Raw genomic sequence first — 23100 nt, forward strand, 5'->3', positions numbered from 1 at the left:
AACTTGACAGATAAGGTAATATACAGGAAGAATAACTCAGGAGCTACTACAGTAATCCAGAAATGAGATGGGAAGAAGTAATAAAGAAGAAGATATATTTCAAAGATATTTATAGGAGGTGGCCAAGACAGCAGACTAGAAGCAGCTAGTGTGCACAGCTCTCATGGAGAGGAATGAAAGAAGCAAGTAAATGCAGCACCCTCAACTGTCCCATCCACATCCACATATTGGGACTACTCAAGGAAGCAACTCGACCCACAGAGAATGAAGATAAGCAAGGCAGGACATTGGCCCTCCTGGGAGTGACATGGATCCAGGGGAACCTCCCCTGCCCAGGAAAGTAGTGAATGAATGTGTGACCCCTGGAACCCATGATTCTGCCACAGATCTTTACAACCCTTGGGTCAGGAGATTCCCCTGTGAACCTACTGGACAAAAGCCTTCAGTTTGACACATAGAGCTACATGGAGTCTTGTCAGAGCAGTTGCGCAGGCACGTGCAGATACCTGGGAACCCAGATACCCGGGCTTCCTGAGCTTCCTGGCAAAAGTAGCTGTAACTCTGGCAAAGCAGAAGGTTAAATCCCTGTACATACCCTTAGAAGGGGCATTAATCTAGGGGGCTGAGCAGCAACAGTCTGTAGGCCCCACTTCCACAGTACCTCACAGGATAAGCCCCACTGGCTTGGAATTCCAGTCAGCCACTGGTAGCAGCATTGCACCTCCATGAGACAGAGCTCTCAGTGGGAGGGGTGGGCTGCCATCTTTGCTGTTGGGTGACTTAGCCATTCTAGCCTTTGGATTTTGGAGAGTCCAAGTTGACCAGGAGGAGAAGCTGTTCCCTAGCACAGCATAGCTGCTCTATGAAAACGTGGTCAGACTGCTTTTTTAAATGGGGCTTGATCCCGCTCCTCTTCACTGGGCAGGACCTTCTAACTGGGGCCTCCAACCACCCCTGCTGGGGCTCTCTGGCCAACAGAAGCTCCCTGGGATGGAGCTCTCAGAAGAAGGGTTGCGATGCCATCTTTGCTGTTTGGGTGACTTAGCTGTTCTACCCTTTGGGCTTTGGAGAGTCTGAGGTGACTGGGGCCTAAAGCAAATCCCCAGCATAGCACAGCTACTCTACAAAAGTGTAATCAGACTGCTTTTTAAAGTGAATTTGCAACCCCATTCCTCCTCACTAGGCAAAACCTTCCAACTTGGGTCCCTGGCCACCTCTTAACAGGTGCATTTGGGCTGGTAACAAGTATGTACCTTCCTGGGATGGAGCTCCCAGAGTGAGGGGCAGGCTGTCATCTTTGCTGTTTTGCACTTTTCACTCTTGATGCCTCCAGGTAGTGGGAAATTCAAGGTGACCAGCAACTGGAGCAGGCCCCCAGCATACTGCAGCAGCCCTATGTTAAAGTAGCCAGACTTAAGTGGGTGCCTGTTCCCGTATCTCCTCACCAGGTAATTCCTGCAGGCCTGGACCTCCAGCCATCCCCTGCCAGAGATATTGAGCCAGTAGCAACTCAGGACCTCCCTGGACAGAGACTCCAGGGGCAACTGAAAGCCTCTCTGCCACTGCCTCTGCAGTGGAGCTGCCCTTACTACTCTTAGACTAATGAAGGAGCAAAGACCCTAAATGCCTTCTCTACACCTTCAACAAGCTGCACTGGACCCAAGGAGAGGAGGCCAGACCATTTCTCATGGGTCCCACCTACTCCTTCTGCTTGCACCAGATAGGTAATCCCTGACTTGGGCCCCAGCACATACCCTCCAGCCTGGGCTGATTGCACTGAGCAACTCTTGACCTCAATCTCTCTGGGGTGGAGCCTCCAAAAGACAAGCAAAAGACCCTTGACCACAACCACTACTAAGGTCCCTTCCTCTGCTGCCTCCAAGTGCAGGAAGGAACATGAATACTGAGATTGCCCCAGAGGTACAGTGGGCAGCCCAGGAGTTCCAAGCCATGATCTACAGCCAGCATGCAAGGGGGAGAAGAACCACACCTTCAGAGCATTTAGAGAGAACACAGCTGCAACTGTGAGGAAACAGCAGAGCCACACAACTGAACAAGAGTCTACCAATAGACCATATGTCTAAGTGCCATCCACAGGACCACACCTCAACGCTTTAACACCAAAAATACCTCATTTACATACCCACCTCTGAAACCAAAGACAAGAAGTGAGCTTCAAACAAGGACTGTACACAATGCCTTGGCCCTGTGAAAACATGCAGGAAAGGAGTCTATTGACTGTACTCAATTTACACTGCAGTTAAAGGAATATCCACATACAGAGATGAAAAACAACCAATGCAAAAACTCTGGTAACTCAAATGACCAGAGCATTGTTATGTTTCCAAATGACTGCACAAGTTCTCCAGTGAGAGTTCTTAACCAAGATGAGCTGGCTGAGATGACAGAAATATAATTCAGAATATGAATAGGAATGAAGATTATCAAGATTCAGCAGAATGGCAAAATCCAATCCAAGGAAACTAAGACATACAATAAAATGATACAGAAGTTGAAGGATGAAATAGCCAGTATAAAAAAAAAGAACATAATGGATCTGACAGAGCTGACTAACACAATACAAGAATTTCACAATGCAATCACAAATATTAACAGCAGAATAAATCAAGCCGAGGAAACTTTCTCAGAACTTGAAGACTGACTCTCTAAAATAAGACAGTTAGACAAAAATAAAAACAAAATAAGGAAAACCTCTGAGAAGTATATGATTATGAAAAGAAGCCAAATCTATAAATCACTGGCATCCCTGAAAGGGATACGGAGAAAACAAACAACTTGGAAAGCATATTTCAGAATATGATTCATGGAAACTCCCCCAAATTTGCTAGAGGCCAACAGTCAAATTCAGGAAATACAGACAATTCTTGCAAGATTGTACACAAGAAGATCATCCCCAAGACACGTAATCATCAGATATTTTAAGATAAAAGTGAAAGAAAGAATGTTAAATACACCTAGAGAGAGAGAGGAGGTCATCTACAAAGGGAACACCATCAGGCTGAAAGCAAACCTCTCACCTGAAACCCTACAGACAGAAAGAATTGTAGTCCTATAATCAACATTCTCAAAGAAATATCTTCAACCAAGAATTTCATTTCCAGCCAAACTAAGCTTCGTAGGTGAAGGAGAAGTAAAATTCTTTTCAGATAAGCAAATATTGAAGGAGTTTGTTACCACCAGACCTGTTTTACAAGAGATCTTGAAAGGAGCACTAAATACAGAAAGGAAAGACTGCTACCAGGTAATACATAAACACACTTAAATACACAGACCAATGATATATAAAGCAATCACACAAACAAACCAGCATAATAACCAGCTAACAACACAATGACAGAATCAAATCCACACATATCAACATTAACCATGAATGTAAATGGATTAAATGCCTCACTTAAAAGTCACAGAAAGGCAAGCTGGATTGAAAAAAAAAAGCATGGCCTGGCCGGGCGCAGTGGCTCATGCCTGTAATCCCAGCACTTTGGGAGGCCAAGGCAGGCAGATCACAAGGTGAGGAGATCAGGACCATCCTGGCTAACACGGTGAAACCTCTCTCTATCAAAAATACAAAAAATTACCCAGGTGTGGTGGTGGGTGCCTGTAGTCCCAGCTACTCAGGAGGCTGAGGCAGGAGAATGGTGTGAACCTGGGAGGCAGAACTGGCAGTGAGCCGAGATCCCACCACTGCAATCTAGCCTGAGGGATAGAGCGGGACTCCATTAAAAAAAAAAAAAAAAAAAAAAAAAAAAAAAAAAAAAAAAAAAAAAAAAAAGCATGACCCAGTGGTAAGAGACTCATCTCACACTTAGTGACACCTGTAGACTTAAAATAAAGGAATGGAGAAAAATCTATCAAGCAAATGGAAAACAGAAAAAAGCAGGGATTGCAATCCTAATTTCAGGCAAAACAGACTTCAAACTAACAAAGATTGAAAAGGACAACAAAGGGCATTACATAATTGCCAAGGGTTCAATTCAACAAGACCTAGCTATCCTAAATACATATGCACCCAACACAGGAACACCCATATTCATAAAGCAAGTTCTTAGAGACCTACAAAGAGACAAAAATGCCCACACAGTAACAGTGGAAGACTTCAACACTCCACTGACAGCATTAGACAGATCATGGAGGCAGAAAATTAACAAAGATATTCAGAACCTGAACTCAACATTGACCAAATGGACCTGATAGACTTCTACAGAACTCTCTACCCCAAAACAACAGAATATACATTCTTCTCATCACCACATGGCACATAATCTTAAATCAGTCACATAATTGGACATAAAACAATCCTCAACAAATGCAAAAGAACAGAAATCATACCAAACACACTTTCAGACCACAGTGCAATAAAAATAGAAGTCAAGGCTAAGAAAATCACTCAAAGCCATGCAATGACATGGAAATTAAACAATATGCTCCTGAACGACTTGTTGGTAAGTAATAAGATTAAGGCAGAAATCAAGAAGTTCTTTGAAACTAATGAGAAGAAAGATATAACATAGCAGGGTCTATGGGACACAGCAAAGGCAGTGTAGAGAGGAAATTCACAGCACTAAATGCCCACATCAAAAAGTTATAAAGATGTCAGATGAACAACCTAACATCACAACTGAAAGAATTAGAGAAGCAAGAACAAATCAACCCGAAACGTGGCAGAAGACAAGAAATAAACAAAATCAGAACTAAATTGAAGGAAATAAAGACACAAAAAAACATTCAAAAGATCAATGAACCCAGAAGTTAGGTTTTTGAAAACATGAAGAAGATGGATAGGATACTAGCTAAAGTAATACAGAAGAAAAGACAGAAAATCCAAATAAACACAATTAGAACTGAAAAAGAGGATGCTACCACTGATCCCACAGAAGTAAAACTAGTCAGAAACTACTACAAACACCTCTATGCACACAAACTAGAAAAGCTAGAAGAGATGGATAAATTCCTGGACACATACACCCTCCCAAGACTGAACCAGGAAGAAATTCATTCCCTGAACAGACCAATAATTAGCTCTGAAATTAAATCAGTAATAGATAGCCTACCAATCAACAAAAGCCCACACCTGATGGATTGACAGCCTAATTCCACCAGATGTAGAAAGAATACCTGGTACCATTCCTACTGAAACTCTCCCAAAAAATTGAGGAGGAGAGACTGCTCCCCAACTCATCTTGATACAAACACCTGGCAGAGAAACAAGAAGGCCAGTATCCTTACATGAATATCAATGCAAAAATCCCTAACAAATTACTTGTGAACTGAATCCACCAGCACATCACATAGCTAATCCACCACGATCGAGTAGGCTTCATCCTCAGGATGCAAGGTTGGTTCAACATACACAAACCAATAAATGTGATGCATCACATAAACAGAACTAAAGACAAAAACCACATGATAATCTCAATAAAAGCAGAAAAAGGCTTTCAATAAAACTCAATAGCTCTTTATGTTAAAAGCTCTCAGAAAACTACATATTGAGGGAACATACCTCAAAATAATAACAGCCATCTATGACAAACTGGCAGCCAACATCATAATGAAATGGCAAAAGCTGGAAGCATTCCCTTTTAAAACTGGCACAAGACAAGAATGCCTTCTCTCTTCCACTAATATTGGAAGTCCTAGCCAGGGCCATCAGGCAAGAGAAAGAAATAAGGAGCATCCAAATAGGAAGAGAGGAAGTCCAACTACCCTGTCTTGCAGATAACATGATTCTATATCTAGAAAACCCCATAGTATTGCCCCAAAAGCTCCTTCAGCTGATAAACAACTTCAGCAAAGTTTTGGGATACAAAATCAATGTACAAAAATCACTAGCATTCCTATATACCTACCACAGCCAAGCTAAGAGCCAAATCAGGAAGGCAATCCCAATCACAACTGCCACAAAAAGAATAAAATACCAGGAATACACCTAACCAGGGAGGTGAAAGATCTCTACAATGAGAATTACAAAACACTGACAAAGAAATCAGAGATGACACAAAGAAATGGAAAAACATTGCATGTTCATAGCTAGGAAGAATGAATATTGTTAAAACGGCTGTACTGTCCAAAGCAATTTACAGATTCAATGCTGTTTCTATCAAACTACCAAAAACATACTTCACGAAGTAGAAAAAAACTACTTTAAAATTAAAATGGAACCATAAAAGAACCCACATAGTGCAGGCAATCCTAAGCAAAAAGTACAAAGCTGGAGGCATCACCTCACCTGACTTCAAGCTATACTACAGGGCTACAGTAACCAAAACAGCATGGTACTGGTATGAAAACAGAAACATAGACCAGTGGAGCAGAATAGAGGGTCAGAAATAAGTCCACATACCTACAACTATCTAATCTTTGACCAAGCTGACAAAAACAGACAATTGGGAAAAGGATTCCCTGTTCAATAAATGGTGCTGGGTAACCAGCTAGCCATATGCAGAAGACTGAAGCTGGACCCCTTTCTTACACCATATACAAAAGCCAACTCAAGATGGATTAAAGACTTAAATGTAAAACCCAAAACTATAAAAACCTTGAAACAGAAACTAGGTAATACCATCCCAGACATAGGAACAGGCAAAGATTTCATGACCAAAAGCAATCACAACAAAAGCAAAAATTGACAAATGGGATCTAAACTTAAGAGTTTCTATACATCAAAAGAAACTATCAACAGAGCAAACAGACACTAGAGAATGGGAGAAAATATCTTCAAACTATGCATCTGACAAAGGTCTAATACCCAGCATTTATAAGGAACTTAAACAAATTTACAATAAAAAAAGACAATCATATTAAAAAATGGTCAAAGGACATGAACAGATACTTTTCAAAAGAGGACATATATGCAGCCAACAAGCATATATAAAAAGAGCTCAATATCACTGATTGTTAAAGAAATGCAAATCAAAACCACAATGGGATACCATCTCACACCAGTCACAATGGCTATTACTAAAAAGTCGAAAAATAACACATGCTGGTGAAGTTGTGGAAAAAAGGGAACACTTATACACCATTGGAGGGAGTGTAAATTAGTTCAACCATTGTGGAAGCAGTATGGCGATTCCTCAAAGAGCTAAAAGCAGAACTATTATTCGACCCAGCAATCCCATTACTGGGTATATACTCAGAGGAATATAAATCATTCCACCATAAAGACACATGCACCCAAATGTTTATTGCAGCACCCTTCACAATGGCAAAGACATAGAATCAACCTAAATGCCCAACAATGATACTTTAGATAACAAAAATGTGGTATATGTACACCATGGAATACTATGCAGCCATGTAAAATAGCAAAATCATGTCTTTTGCAGGAACATGGATGGAGCTAGAGGTCATTATCCTTAGTAAACTAATGCAGAAGGAGAAAACCAAATACTGCATGTTCTTACAAATGGGAACTAAATGACGAGAACTCAAGAAAACAAAAAAGAGAACAAAAGACATTGGGTCTACTTGGATATTCTTTCTATACCTAGAAAACCCCATAGTATTGCCCCAAAAGCTCCTTCAGCTGATAAACAACTTCAGCAAAGAAGGAGGGAGAGGAGCAGAAAATCATATTAGGTACTGGGCTTATTAATATCTAGGTGATGAAATAATGTATACAACAAACCCCTGTGACACAAGTTCAACTATGTAACAAACCTTCAGATATACACTCAAACCTAAAATAAAATTTTAGGTTTTATTGTGTGTGTGTGTGTGTGTGTGTGAGTGTGTATATATATATATATAATTTTTATAAAATAAAAAATTTTTTTAAAGTATTTATAAAAAGAATAGGTGTGATTTGGCATCCAGCTGATCATGGGAAATAAGTAAAAGATGACCTCAAAAAGTTGTGTTTCAATGACTGAAAGATGACTAATAGATTCACCTTCAATGTACAACATGGAAGAGGATATAGTACTAGTTTACGACAAAAATGTTTACTTGGAGCACACTGAGGTTTGAGAAAACAGAAAGATGTTTAAGGCAAGATGCTGAGCAGACAGCCAGAGATAGAACCCCAGAGCCCAGGGTGTGAGAGGGGTGAGGGAGAGACAAGAGCAGAGGTGCAGGTGAAGCCACGGGATAAATGAGGTTTCCAAAGGAAAGAGGGGACATACTCAGGGCTGGAAGGCTAAGGATCTAACCTTCAAGGGCACTCAGCTATGAGTCAGAAAGAACCAGATGACTATCAGTATCTGGGAAGGCCCTCACTACAGCCTCTAGGAATTTGCATTTAGAGAGGAAAACAATAATGGAATAGTCCTTGTGGCTAATATTAATTGAACGCTTACCAAGTACCATGCACTGGTCTATGTATTATTCAGTTTATTAACTGAATAATAAACACTCAGTTATTTATTCCTCACAAGTCATAAAAGAGAAGGGAAAAGATTTTCTATTAATAACACAAATTTTACAGATAAGACAAAGTCCAGAAAACCTTTCTCACTTCTCCAAGGTCAAACACTTGGCAACCAGTCAAGCTGTGACTGAACCTAAGCAGCCTAGCACCTCAGGTCTCATTCTTAACCATTTTCTATATTGAGAGTTCTGTGAGGACAGAGAAACTAATCCCAGAGTCATATCAAACAACCAAAAGTCACATTTCAGCATTCTATGCTCAGCCAAACATGTATGGAACAGCTATTATGGTCCAGAAAGAAAAACACATGAATAGATGACATAAGGCCTACTCTCAAGAAGTTTATATTCTAGAACAAGGCAGGCAAATCAAGCAATTATTGAGACGCACATACTAAGAACCTTATATTAACCACGATGCTTAGATTCAATACTCCATGGGAGCTCAGAGGAAGAAATGACAAATTTTTATGAATGAAGCCCAGTCAATCATTGGAGAAGGTAACACATGTTATCTGAGTATTGAAGAAAGGTGGATGTTTGCCAGAAAAATAAAAGAAACCCAAGGCACAGGTAGCAACATGCAGGTATGAGGAAACATATCACATTCAGGGAATGAAAACAGATCACTCATGGGGAGGAGTTGAGGTAGGAAAATCAGACTGAGAATACATTAGAAAAGCAGTAAAAGCCAAGCTAAGAATTTAGCTTTTAGTTAACAAGGACTTTCCTGGGGGTTTTCACATGTGTTTTCAGGAGCAGCCACTCCCCAGGCCTCACCAACTTCCCTGTCCCCTACTGATACCCCCAGCACCTACAGATCCCAGCAACAGCATCACTTCCTCAGGAGCCTACCCTGCTTTGGAGATTGCAACTTGAAGACTCCAATAGTTTTTTTTTTCTTCTCCTTATAGTACTCAATGGTCACCAATTTTACTGTAATTATCTGTTTACTCTCTGTATTCCCAACTAGACAAAAAGTTCCATGATTCAGAGCTTTTTCTGATCATTCACCACTGTATTTACAATGTCCAGAACAACTTGTAGTAATTAGTAAGCACTCCATAAATGTTTGATGAAATGAATATAAAAATAACAGTTCATACCCTCTGGCATGAAATTTGATCAACAAATATTATTACATATGAAGCCTGAAGCTGCCCTAAAAGGGTATGTGAGAAGGAGAAACTTTTAATATAATTTCCTTATGAAATGCATTTCAATCCTATTGGGAAAACAAATGTAATTGTGTGACACAGTCCACAATGACAGACACTTTTCATTTACAGATTCCAAAACTGAATTATACTCTGGGGAGATCATTAAGAAATGCAAACACATTTATCTCCAGCACAAGATTAAACATGCAACCTTGAAGTAAGAATCATATTTTTACAAGTAAACCTGTTTAAAAGAGGATCTGAGACTAAGAAACTGTTGGAGAATTTTGCAGATAAAACACATCACATTTTGGAGCTGTGCAGAGGAAGGGTGACAATTCAGCTGGATGTATCCAAAAGAGAATTTTGCAATACTATGGAGAATGCTGTCTTCAATGAAGTGAAACTGACTTTTTTTAAAAAAGGGAATTACATTTGATGCTAAGTGAAGGACAAAGTATAGCATGTTCAGAGAAAGGGGATAAAAATGGTTAAAAGTCTGAAACGTATGGCTTATGAGGCCAGCAGAAGGATCTAGAAATATTTGGCTTAATATAGGGAGGACTTGGGGATGATATACCTCTGTTTTGCTGTGGAGGCTCCATAAAGATACCTGTAGGGTCTGGCCAGCCGAAAGGCAATTGGTATCTCCTCTTCTGGTCTGCCCAACACCCATCTTTCCAGTGGGAACTGCCTTTCCTTCACACCACTTGCTTTTGGTAAAGCTGAGAGTCATGATGCCTGACCTCTGCCCAGTAACCAGGATGTGTCGTCTCCACACCACAGTGACTGGTTAAGTGAAGAGTGTTTGACTCAAGCAAAGCCAACGAAAGTTCTTCCATGAGAAATAGCACTTATGTTTCTCTTCCTATGGACTTGCATGTTAAGGATGGTTTAAGATTTGTTTTTTGTTTTCTGGTTTTTTTTTTTTACTAAATAAAGATACTACTTTAATTCAAAAGTAGGTGAGAAAAGAATGGTAATTATTATCAATCTGCTTTTACCCAATAATTCACAGATGGTTTAAAATCTATATACTTTATATCAATAATGTGCCATATTATTTGTGTGATAAATGCATTTTTATCCTATCAATAAGTCTAAAGGGAAAAAATCAATTGATAAAAATTCAACATTCCTTCCTAAATAAAAGCAATTCTTAGTAAATAAGGACTATGCATATATTATCTTAACATCATAAAAATATCATACTTGTTGCCTGTGACTATTTTTCTTTCCTGGGGGAAGAACCCAGCCTAAGAAAAAGTCTAACAAGAAACCAGAGCTGATGGACAGCATAGAGACAAAGAGGGACAGATAGAAAGAGAGGGATAGACATAGAGAAACAGAGAGGGAGGTAAACAGGGTGAATGAGAAGGCAAGATGGAGACAAAGAGGAGGGAGAAACAGAGAGGGGCAAACTTAGACTAATTGACATTGTTCAAATCTTTATAGAGAGCCATGTCTGAAGCCAGACTTTTCAGTTATTTGAACAATCAATTTATTATCTGCTGCATGCTGCTGAAAAAAACATTGCTAATAGATCATCCAATAAGCAAGTTGGTAAAAACATTACATTCAGGTAATTCAATGGCATATATATAGTACAAGCCCTCTTCAAGGGCATACTTAAATCATAAACTCAAAATATATTCAAATAAGTCTGCTTATTACATATGAAATCACTGGCATTTACAGGCAGTTGCTATTTACAGTGGTTACCTCAGGTTATGCAGCTGTGGAAGTGGATATTGAAAGAACTGGGGACATTTTTAGTTTTACTTGTGAACTGATGGCCTTTTTTTTACAATGCTGAGGTATTATTAATATTGTGACTTAAAAAATCTGTGAGAATTAGAAAAGGGACTGTTAGAAAAAATCAAATACAAGCTTGTGAACAGGGAAGAGGTTAACCAAGATTAATGTGGGAGTGATGCACCCATAAAAGATGGTTAGGGCTCCCTTGAGGGAAAAGTGAGTGTGCTTGGTAAGAAAGCAGACAGAACACACTGGTCAGGAAGATTTCCATGCTCCCTGGCTTGTTCTGACCTCAGAGGGAACTCCCAGCACCAAAGCAGAATGTTCTCGGAGAACTGAGGAATGCGCCATTCTAGCAACATTTTCAGCTAAAAGGCTATTGTGGAGGGACTTGCATTTGAGAAGGTTACCTTCTAGCAAAGGGAAAATTGAAGTTTAAAATGTATATTACAGAAATTAGTAAAAGTGAAGGCTCCCAACCCCAATTCAACTGACCATCCACTCTGGCCAGCACTACACCCTATGCCCTACCCCTCAAATAACCAACTGTTAATGGTTTGGTGAAAATTCATTCACGTTCTTTCTTTTTCATTCTCAATCTCTCTCTCTTTCTCTCTCTCTCTCTCTCCACACACACTCATGTAAACCCAGATACATGCATCTCTACATTTGTTTTATAAAAGTGGAATTATGCTAAGCATTAGAGTCTGTCACTTACTTCTTTTTCCCCCAACATAATATAACAGTGATATCTTTCTAGGACAACACGTGTCATTATTTCTCATGGTTTTCAATGGCTGTCTTATATTTCACTTTTAAAGCTAGTACTCTGTTATGACTACTTGGTTAGTTTTTATTCACCACAGAACTTTAGATCTTAAAAAATCAACTGTACTCTAAAGCTTTTAAAGCAGTTTTTGATCTCCTATACCCATACTAGATGGTGCATTTATTTTAATTATACTTTGGAAATTATTTTTAAGGAGGCAATAAATTTTTATTAACATAATTCAATTTTGAAAGCACCAGGAAGCACAGTGAGCTAAGAATGGGAGTTGGGAAAATGCAGTTTGTAATACTAAAGGAGTTCTACATTTTGCTTTGATCCAGGAGTCTGCCATCTGAGAGGAGTTACAAATCAAAGTGAGTCTTCTTGCTCAAAGGAACTACCCCTTATGACCGATCCCAGAACACTTGTAGCAGCTCTAGAGAGGAGGACATGGCATACTGTCAGGAATAACATGGTTAACAAGGACATCACATCTCATTGAGACATTCACTCTGTGCTTTGGCCCAGCCCAGCTGAACTAAACTGTTAGCATGGGAAGAACACAGCAAAACAGACACTAGATGATAAATAAAACCATACTCTTCCAGGCTAAAACATGGCCCTGCAATGTTCAGGATGGACCCTCCCGCACTATGAGAGAACACTCTTGGGACAGGGAAAGCTGGAGACAAGCTGCAGGCAAGATCCCCAAGCTTCCCAAGGAAAATGAAACAAAAGAAACCCCATCTAATATCTTACTTACGGTATTGGAGTTGTTGACATCCACCGTCAGAGAAAGAAATGGAATTATTGGCATGACTTTCACAAAGAGCATGTGCTGACCACTCCATTTGTTCAGTCCTGTTTGCCAAATACCTAAATAAGTATTTATGCAATGACTGGCTAATTGTCAACCTCCGCATAACAATGCAAGTTCTTTGAGGGCAAGGACCTTGCTCAAAGTTCGTTGCCTTGAGCTTCCTCCCATTGGAATACAAAGACATTTAAGAAGAAAGTATAGACTTGATTTTAACTATAATTACACTGAGTTCTACAAAGGAGAAAAATGGTTTTGATGGAGTCAGTGAAGACTTCTGCAAAGAAGAGAAGATTTAGCTAAAATCTGAAAGACATGCAGGAGAGGAGGGGCAGAGGAGCTTTCCAGGCAGAGGGAAAAACCAAGGCCTCAGGTGACTGAGCAGAGAGGCCTGGAGAACTAGAAAGAAGGCCAAGGTGACTTGACCCTGGGGGTGAGGTTAGGAAGAGGGTCAAGGGAAGCTGGGGACATGGACAGCAAACAGAGGATGAAAAACCCTGTATGAGTCTGGTCTTGATCTTCAGTACAATGAATAGCCACTGAAGGGTTTTAAGCAAAGGAGCAACAGTATCAGAGCGGCATTTTAAAAAGATGACTATTTGATCTTGTGAGTGACAAGTAGATGGGGAGGGAATAAAACATATTTGGAGGGAATAATTAGGAAAGTGTTGAGTGGTTTATTCAAGAAATGATATTACTTTGGACAAATGATAGAGAGATATAGACTAGGATCTCTTTAGGAAAGAAAATGAGCAGGACTTCTCATTATTTAAATGTAGGAGATGAGGAAAGACTGCTCTTAGAATAACCACCTGGTTTCTAGATGATGCAGCTGTTGGAGCAGCTATTCACTGAGGAGGTGCAAGTTTGATGAGAAAGATCATGAGTTGTACAGCTAGTTACAAGAAACTGACATTAACAACAATATCCACTAACATGGAGTACCATGACAAGCTGGGCCAAAGTGATGTCTTAAATGGATTATTCAATTTATACCTAACTGCAGTCATACAAAATAGGTGCTACCTCCCCAAGTTTTAGAGACAAGAAAGGCTTACACTCAGAAAGGCTTAATCACTTATTGCCATTTTCAGAACTAAACATTTTAAAAGCTGGGATTTGAACTCAAATCTCTTCAATTCTAAAGCAGATGATTCTTAATGACCAATTCATCCTGTTTCATGATAACTCATACCTACTCAGGAAAATTTTCCTGATTTGGAAAGTATGTAAGCATAAATCTGAAGCCAAACCTTTCTAGGAAACCTCTAGATCTTCTCTCAAGGCTGCACAAAGCAAACTCTCCACATCGGACAGTAGATTCTACACTTTCTCCCATTTTTTTTTCCTGGCTGACTGGCTCTTTTTCTTACTCTTACTTTTACCCAGGCCTTGAGATTACCTCAGTTGCCCCCATCTCCCCTGCCTGGCCTTCTCCAAATTCCTGTAGTACTTTGAGTCTCACTACTCATTTTTAACAATGATCATGTGCAGGTTACCCAGCAGGATTTCCATAGATGTTCTACTTCCTTACATTGTATTTCCTATAATAAGAACTTTCATACAGTGTATCCTGACTGTCTTTAAAAGTCTTTCATGTCCTGAAGTCAGATTGTTGTAAACAAGCTAATAAACACAAATTTCTAACTATTACATGCCATGGGTCTGGTTGCTTGCCATCAGTTCAATTTTACCAGAGTCATTATCTCTAGCTATAGAGTGGAGTCTCATTATACATGCATTTAACTTAAGCATATCCAACTATATGTTCTTGACAGAGCAAAAGAGAAAGCAATTTAAATAGAGCAGGCCATTATGCCTGCCATTCCAATCAATGCACATATGTCCCACGAAATAGGAAATGAACCTGCTGTCCCCTCAGCTGGTTTCAGTCTCTAAGTACCTCCCCCAGTGTGATTAATTCTCTGGAAAGACTGTGACGTTAGTATTTAAAAGTCTGTATGTTAGATATACCACAATCTCTAGTTTCAGTCAAATACTTTTCCTAGTCATCAGTTCAGAAAAATAGTGATTGTCTGGGCACGATAGCTCACATCTGTAACCCCAGCACTTTGGGAGGCTGAAGTCTGAGGATAACTTGAGCACAGTAGTTCAAGAGCAACCTGGGTAACATAGTGATACTTGTCTCTTTAAAAAATAAATAAGAATAAATAAAAATAAATTTTAAAAAGTGATCTATCCCAAGACTGGAGGAAAACCTGGGTTTGTTGGGCTGCTCAAGAGACAGTAAGAAATCATTGTCACTGGTAATTCTGATTACGTGTGATTTGCACCCCACATTTTTCTGAGGGCTAACCCCTAAGATACGACTGCATTGATAACAGCATATGTTTGTGTAATCATCTGACTTTAGATTGCATTCTACCTTCATGATGAAATGTAAATTAGCAGGAATTGGAAAATGAATAGTGATGATACAAGTGATAAATACATAAATCTGTGACAAATGAGGCAAAGATGGAAATTATTAGGTCTCTTGAAGTCAAATATGAAGAAAGAGAATAAAATTATTCTGCAACAAGAATGAAATTCTAGACCTGGGTCCGAAAAATATAAAATTATTGGGAAGTTTATTATCATCTGTAACTTTCTGGAAAAGAGTCTCCACAATTCATGCACATACATAAATACGTATATCAAATTATTACAGAAACATATTTTCAAGAAAAGGTTATGTTCAAACATAGGGCATTTTCATTCTGAACCACCCCTGCTGCCCTCTGGGAAGATGCACTCATTCGTGATGCTCAGCTTCTTCGGAATTTTGTTCATGCCATTAGTATAAAATTTAGAACTCTACAGTAAACTTGATTGCTGACATCTATTGCTATTTAGATTGCAAACTCCTTGCACACAGGTCCTAGGTCTTACTAATTCGTACATCCACAGTGCCCCAGAGAGGGCCTGACTAAAAAGGGGGCCTCTGCAAAGGCTGGAGAGTGACTGTATAACTGAATTACCAAATTTACCTCTCTGAGATTAATTTCTTCTAAAGAATAAGAAAAGGCAGACACTGCCCAATAACCATCAAGTCATTGTCTCCAACATGGAGCTCCACTGTGCACATTGTTCTGTCCTTACCTATCCAGGGAAATGCAGCACAGGTGAAAAATCGATGCTGTTGTGAGCAGGACGTCCAGAGATGTCCGAACAAGACAAAACATCTCCCCATAAATCCAGATGTCTTGAACCAGCTCAATGGCACCAAAGGGCATCACCAGCACCGAAACCAGCAGATCCGCAAAAGCAAGAGATACAATGAAATAATTTGTTTTTATTTTCCTGTGAGTGAAAAAATGTAAGAGAGGAGGCAGGGGGAGGGATGAAGGGAAAAGGGGGAGCGAGAAGAGACCAAGAGAAAAAACAGGGAAAAGGGAAACAAAGAAAGAAGAAAAGAAGGGAGGGGTAAAGAGGAAAGAAAAAGTCACATGCTTAGCGTATTCCGTGAGATTCAGTTTCCCCTTCTGTAACATGGCTGAGAAGACCCAGCAATGGTCCAGCCTCTCCTGACTTCTCCAGACCTTCCTTATACCAAAACCTCTTTTTTCCTCCCCTTTCTGGCCACCCTGCGCTAATCTGAGTTCCCCTGCACATACAGGTCCCCTTTGAGGGCCAATGCAGATGCTCTCTCTTCCAAGGGTTCCCTAGTTAATCCCACCCACCCATCAGTCCTTGGTTGGGCATTCTCAGGAAACTCTCCCAAGGTGTGCCCTGTGACTGTAGAGACAGTCCACCATTTTACATTAGTAGACTGGCTACTGTGTACTCACATGTGTAACACTGGTCAGAATTGCGCTTTTACACTTTATTTGCATCATCATTAGACGTGTGCATGTCTTACTTAGAGAGGAACTGCTTCATTACACCCTTTTACGGCCCAGAGGCTCTCATCCCAGGCTGTACACTAGAATCATTTGATGCATTTTGATAAATATTGATGCTGAGGTCTCACTCCAGATCAGTTAGTTCAGGCACCCTGGAGAGTTAACACCTCTCCCCTCAAAGATTACCAGATAAAATACAAGATGGCTGATTAGATTTGAATTTTAGCAATAAATAAAACTTTTTGAATATAACTATGTCCAAAATACTACATGAGACATACTAATATCCCACAATGATAGTTTTTAAAAGTGCTTCAGGTGGTTCTAATTGCAGTCAAGTTTGGGTCTGATGACACAGAAGTCCAAAAAACACAGGTTTAATTTCTAGATCCGTCCCTTGCCAGCCACATCTTCCCTAAACCATTAATAAAATGGGAGGTTGGATTATATGTGCTCTCAACAATTGTATATATAGTGATCACAACTATAAACACATTTGACAAAGAAGAAAATGACAGGATGGAAATACACTGAAGTGTTTACACTGGTTGTATTAGAGTTGTAGGATTAATTGCAATCCCTTCATCATTCCTTTTATTTTTAAAATATTGTTCCCATCAATGCTTTCTTTCTTAATTACAAATTAAAATGGAAATGTTCACACCCAACTCTCCAGGGACGGCTCAGAACTCCCATGTTTCCTCAAAAGGTTCCCTCCTGCTACTCACCTGAGCTGCCTGTCCCAGCACACAGCCACCATCACCAGCAGGTTCCCCAAGATGGCCATCAGGATAACCGCCGAGAGAAACGTGAGCAGCACAACCTTCTCCACTGACCCGAAACCCTCCTTGGAACTGAAAGACACACACGAGCACAAATAATTGAATGAAACTCTGGGACACAGGAAAGAAAATTTATCTTTTCATCATTGACCTTCAGAAAGGTAACTTCACCATCAGCTGATGACACATATATTTATCATGCATTTAATGTACACCAAAATCTGAACCTGTCACTTAACATTTTTTCCTGGTTAGCTCCTATGTAAGAGGAGTATGAGGCTTAGAGAGGTGAATTAACATGTTATTTTCCATTCAAGCACTTGTGGCTTTCCTTCAGGGCATTTAGTTCAATTAGCATTCAGACGTATGTGGTTGATTCCTGTTTTGTGCACCTACTCAATTAGATTGCAAAAGCTGACTGAATGAGTGATAGTAACTTTGTAACTGCAGGAGTAGCCCAAACTGGTCCAAATTTGTGTATAAAATGGTGAGTTGTGTTTTAGTTGCCATGGACCCCCAGGTTGCAAGTTAAACTGACCAAGCCCAGATGAACCAAGCATGGAACCACAGGATGGAACCTAAGTGCTTGGGCCAAGGCATGGGGACCAAATAAAGAAGTGAACATCTCTGGGCATGATCCATGATCCAATCATATTGAGCCATAGCATCACCTTGTGGCATAATCCAGTCACATCATACCTCCTGGCATTAACTTATCACAAGATCCAATCAGATCACACCTTATTACCCTCTGCCTATAAAACCTGCCATAGCCCCCAGCTCAGGGAGACAGATTTGAGCTTTGCCTCCTGCTTCATTGCCAATCAACTTACAATGAAGTCTTTTTTTTTTTTTCAAAAGCCAGGGCCATAGTATTGGCTTCTATGAACATCAGCAAGGAACCCACTGTTTGCTCAGTAGCATCTCAAACCAGTTGTTACTGAGCAAGCTACTTTGCATTCATACAGTTACTTGACTTGAATGCAAAGCCATTTTGTTACAGTGTCCCATTCCAGCCCATGCAGAAGCCTCTGCTTACAGGTAAGTTCTCCCAGAGAAAAAAGATTGTGGTTTGATGGTTGTTCTTCCATCAGTTCACCTGGACAAATTGAATTCAGATTCTGTGAAGTCTGTTGGAAAGATAGTAGCCAATAAATAAGCTCAGTGGCTCCTTTCACCACCCTGATCATTTCTTTTAGTGCCCACAATATGTCATTGTTTTCCCAGTTCAAATTTGTGTTCTTGTCAATTTCAGCATCTGATTTAGTCTACCAATACTGCCTTCCCCATGTAAACTCAGCATTTTTTTTATTAACTTGAAAATGAAGATGCCTTTTCAATGAAAGCATGATATCTGCAGATTAATATTCAGAAGATATATGGATTTTAAAAACTTTTAAAGTATAATAAAACGTTCTTTTTAATGAAGTTTCAAAGAATCTTAAAACTCCTAGACCAGGGGTGTCTAATCTTTTGGCTTTCCCGGTCCACACTGGAAAAAGAAGAATTGTCTTGGGCCACACATAAAATACACTAACACTAACAATGGCTGATAAGCTAAAAAAAAAATTGCAGAAAAATCTCATAATGTGTTAAGAAAGTTTATAAATTGTGTTGGGCTGCATTAAAAGCTGTCCTGGGCTGTCTGTGCCCTGACAGGCTGTGGGTTGGACAAGTTTGTCCTAGACCCAAACCCCACATTTGAATATGGGAAAACTTGGGCCCAGAAAGAAGAGCTGACTTGTCAGAGCATGTTAGTGGCTGGTCTGGGAGAGGCTGCTTGTTCTGTGAGGCCACCAATGAGAACACAGGGTTCCAAAAATCAAGAATTCTCTGTCTTTCCTGAGCTCTTTTGGCTGAAAGTTAAGATGCATGCCTTCTCCAAATGGAAGCAGCCTGCAAAGTCCTGGCTTTGGCCTTGTCCAGAACTTCTGTTAAGCTGGCACAGAAGACAAGGTGCCAAAAGGAATGAGGAACCAGTCTGGTAGTGGTTGGAGAATGAGAAAGTCCCTCCATTCAGCTGAGAAGTGTTTTTATAGGCAGATTGATAGATTGTTTTGGCTGGGGTTCAGATGAAAAGAAATTCCAGATATGCTTATCTAAATCACCCTTCTACACTTAAGTTCTAACTGCCAACAGTACAAATATTAGATAGGGAAGATTTAATTCAATGAGGAAAACTGTACACTTAGGAAAAAGACCTTAATAGGCTAATGTGGCCACCAAAAACTCATTTGATCTTACGTCATGTTAGTTGAGTTAGGCACTAACAAAGGAGGTGATGGTGGTTCTCTTCCCTGTCCTTCTCAGAGTCTCTGACTCACGGCCCCTCTGCAACTCATCTCCTCCACCCCCAGGGCCTCCGGATTTGAGGTGCCTTCTTCCTAGAATGATTCTTCAGTGACTGACTTCTTGTCATTCAGGTCTCAGATTAAATTTAACCCCCAGGTAATGTACCACAGCCAACAAACATTTTTCATTTTCCTTACAGCATTTACTGTTATCTGAAAAGACTTATGTTATTGACGGTTGTCTATGCCCCAATTCCACAGATGACTTTGGTTATCTTTTTCGCTACAATTTACAGTGTCTGGCACAATCTCTAGTCTAGAGTATGTATTAATGTACATGTAATACTACGAATTACTATTACATATGTAGATGATGCCTTACATAGTAAGTGCTCAATTACTTGCTAATTCAGTGAAAGAGAGATATATTGTGCTAATAATGGTTATATTTATTATTCAATGTCTTTGAAGACTGGTTGAAAGTATAGAGATTTCACCTAGAGAAAAGAAGGCCCAGAGATGAAATGCAAAAGCTACTTTTAGCTATCTGAGGGCTGCCATTTGAAATAAGAGTAGATTTACATATTCAGTCATTCAACAATTTCTGAGCACCTAATCTGTGTTAGGCATTGTTGCATGTCCTAGGGAAACAGCAGGAAGAAAAACAGAGAGCAAAACAGACAATAAACAGATGCACAAGACAGTATGTAACATGTCAACTGTAACAGTCCATGGCAAAAAAAAAATATCTAGGAGGGCAAGGAGGACTGGATGGCCCATGGGGGATTGCAGGCTGGCTATTTAATAAAGGATGTCAGAGAAAGCTCAATGATAAGGTTATCACAGGTTGGGAGGCTAAGAAGAGTGGGTGAACTTTAAGCAGTGGTTCCCAGGCTTACCTGCATATTTAAGTTACCTGAGGAGCCTTAAAAAAATGCTGATTCTGGGAATCCACCCTCAGAGGTGCTGATTTAATTGGTCTGGATTGCAGCTTGGATAGAGAAAATTTTAAAAGCTCCCAAATGACTCTGATGTGTAATGAATTAGAGTCACTGACAGGGAGGCAAGATTTAGTACTAGTTAATAAGAGCCTTCCAACAATTCAAGATGATCAGCAATAGCTTCCTGGTGGTGTTTGGTGCTCCCTGGCAGAGAATGTGTTTAAGAATACCCAAAAGGCAATGAGATACTAATTTGCACTCATTAGGATGGCAGTTATAAAAAATAAAACAACAAACAAAAAATAACAAGTGTTGGTGTGAATGTGGGGAAAAGGAAACACTTGTGCACTGCTGGTGGGAATGTAAAATGCTACAGCCACTGTGAAAAACAAGTTTGATGGTTTCTCTAAAGGTTAAATATAGAATGCCTATGTGATCCCGCAATTCAATCCCAGGTGTGCACCCAAAAGAATTGAAAGCGCGGATACAAACAGACAGTTGTATACCAACGGTCTATAGCAGCATTATTCACAAGAGCCCAAAGGTGAACACAGCCCAAGTTTCCATTAATAAATAAGTGAATAAATAGAATGTGGTATATACATACTACAAAATTTTATTTCTCTTTAAAAAAGAATAAAGTTTTTTTGTTGTTGTTGTTGTTTTTGAGATGGAGTTTCACTCTTGCTGCCCAGGCTGGAGTGCAATGGCGCGATCTTGGCTCACCGCGACCTCTACCTCCCAGGTTCAAGCGATTCTTCTGCCTCAGGTTTCCAAGCACCTGGGTTACAGGAGTGTGCCACCATGCCTGGCTAATTTTGTATTTTTAGTAGAGACGGGGTTTCTCCGTGTTGGTCAGGCTGGTCTCGAATTTCCGACCTCAGGTGATCCGCCCGCCTCAGCCTCCCAAAGTGCTGGGATTACAGGCACGAGCCACCGCGCCCGGCCAGGAATGAAGTTTTGATACATGCTACCACGTGGATGAACCTTAAAAATAAATGAAACAAATAAATAACTGAAATAAACCACACACAAAAGGAGAAGTATTGTGATTCCACATACATGAGCATTCTAGACTCGGCAAATTCATAGGGAAAGAAAATAGAAAAGTAGTTATCAGGAACTGGGAACACAGGGGAATGCAGAGGTATTATTTAAGAAGTATAGAGTGTTTGGAATGATGAAAAAGTTCTGGAAGTGGATAGTTGTAAAGGTTGCACACCATTATGAATGTTCTTTTATTAGCTTTTTATTTTAGATCCAGGGGTACATGTGCAGGTTTATTATACGGGGGATTTGGTGTACAGATTATTTCATCACCCATGTAATAAGCATTGTTTGATAGGTAGTTTCTTGATCCTCACCCTCCTCCCACCTTCCACTCTCAAGCAGGTCGCAGTGTCTGTTGTTCCCTTCTTTGTGTCTGTAATGTACTCAATGTTTAGCTCCCACTTGTAAGTAAGAACATGCTGAATTTGATTTTCTGTTCCTCTGTTAGTTTTCTTAGGATAATGGCCTCCAGCTCCATTGATGTTGCTGCCAAGGACATGATCTCATTATCTTTTGGGGCTTAATATCACTAAATTATATTCTTAAAATGCTTATTGTATATATTAATGATAAATTTTGTTATCTATATTTTAGTATTATATAACAAAAGAATTCCTGGATGACCACGTATCAAGATACTGTACAGGGCTCCTGTACTGGGGGCAGGCTGGCCTGGCTATTTTAGGTTGCTTTTTTGTCTATGGCCTATGATGTAAACATACCCTTATAATATGAATTCTCCATCAACAACACCACCACCATTAGAATAATCTCTCTTGTACTGTCTTTCCTCTTGTAAAAGAAGAAAACAGACTCAGAGCATCTGGGATGAACATCTCTGGCTCCAGAGAAGGTACATTTTGAACCAACCGGGAATGTCAGGGTTAGAGAGCACCAAGTTCAAAGTAATGGTTCATTTGTGGCATGCCAATTAGGAGTTAGAAATAGCTTAACTTTAAACTAAGAGTGACGAGCAAAATTTAAGCATAGAAGAAGCTTTTTTAATTAGGCAGAACTGTCCATTGAACTAAAAGTAAGTCCAGTAATGACAATTAAAATAAATTCCAAACCACTTCTGCAAAATTCATGTTAGGTCCTTGGGTTGCCTCTGACACCCTCAAGCAATCCTGTCAACCACAACTGGATAGCTTTCATCTGGCTGAAGAGCTGTCCACTCCACTAAATTGGTTCATCGACAGCTATTCTTATGAGAAATTTTACTTTCTCTTCTTTTTTGCTTTCTCCGCGATCTTTTGATCCATTAATAAACTCCACAAACTTGTGGACTGTGTTTGCCAT

General features: G+C 39.9%; 1 protein-coding gene across 2 annotated transcripts in view; it reads right to left on the reverse strand.

Annotated features, from left to right (window-relative positions):
• The window catches only part of HTR4 (5-hydroxytryptamine (serotonin) receptor 4, G protein-coupled), a 170210-nt gene that overhangs the window by 46725 nt on the left and 100385 nt on the right, over positions 1–23100 (reverse strand). For both annotated transcript variants that reach the window (XM_011931519.1, XM_011931518.1), the window contains exons 3-4: positions 17466–17591; positions 15995–16195 (exon numbers count right to left, since the gene is read on the reverse strand). In XM_011931519.1, coding sequence (XP_011786909.1) covers positions 15995–16195; positions 17466–17591 — 327 coding nt within the window. The remainder of the gene's footprint in view (positions 1–15994; positions 16196–17465; positions 17592–23100) is intronic.

This window comes from Colobus angolensis, unplaced genomic scaffold (genome assembly GCF_000951035.1).
Source record: "Colobus angolensis palliatus isolate OR3802 unplaced genomic scaffold, Cang.pa_1.0 Scaffold90, whole genome shotgun sequence".
NCBI lineage: Eukaryota > Metazoa > Chordata > Mammalia > Primates > Cercopithecidae > Colobus > Colobus angolensis.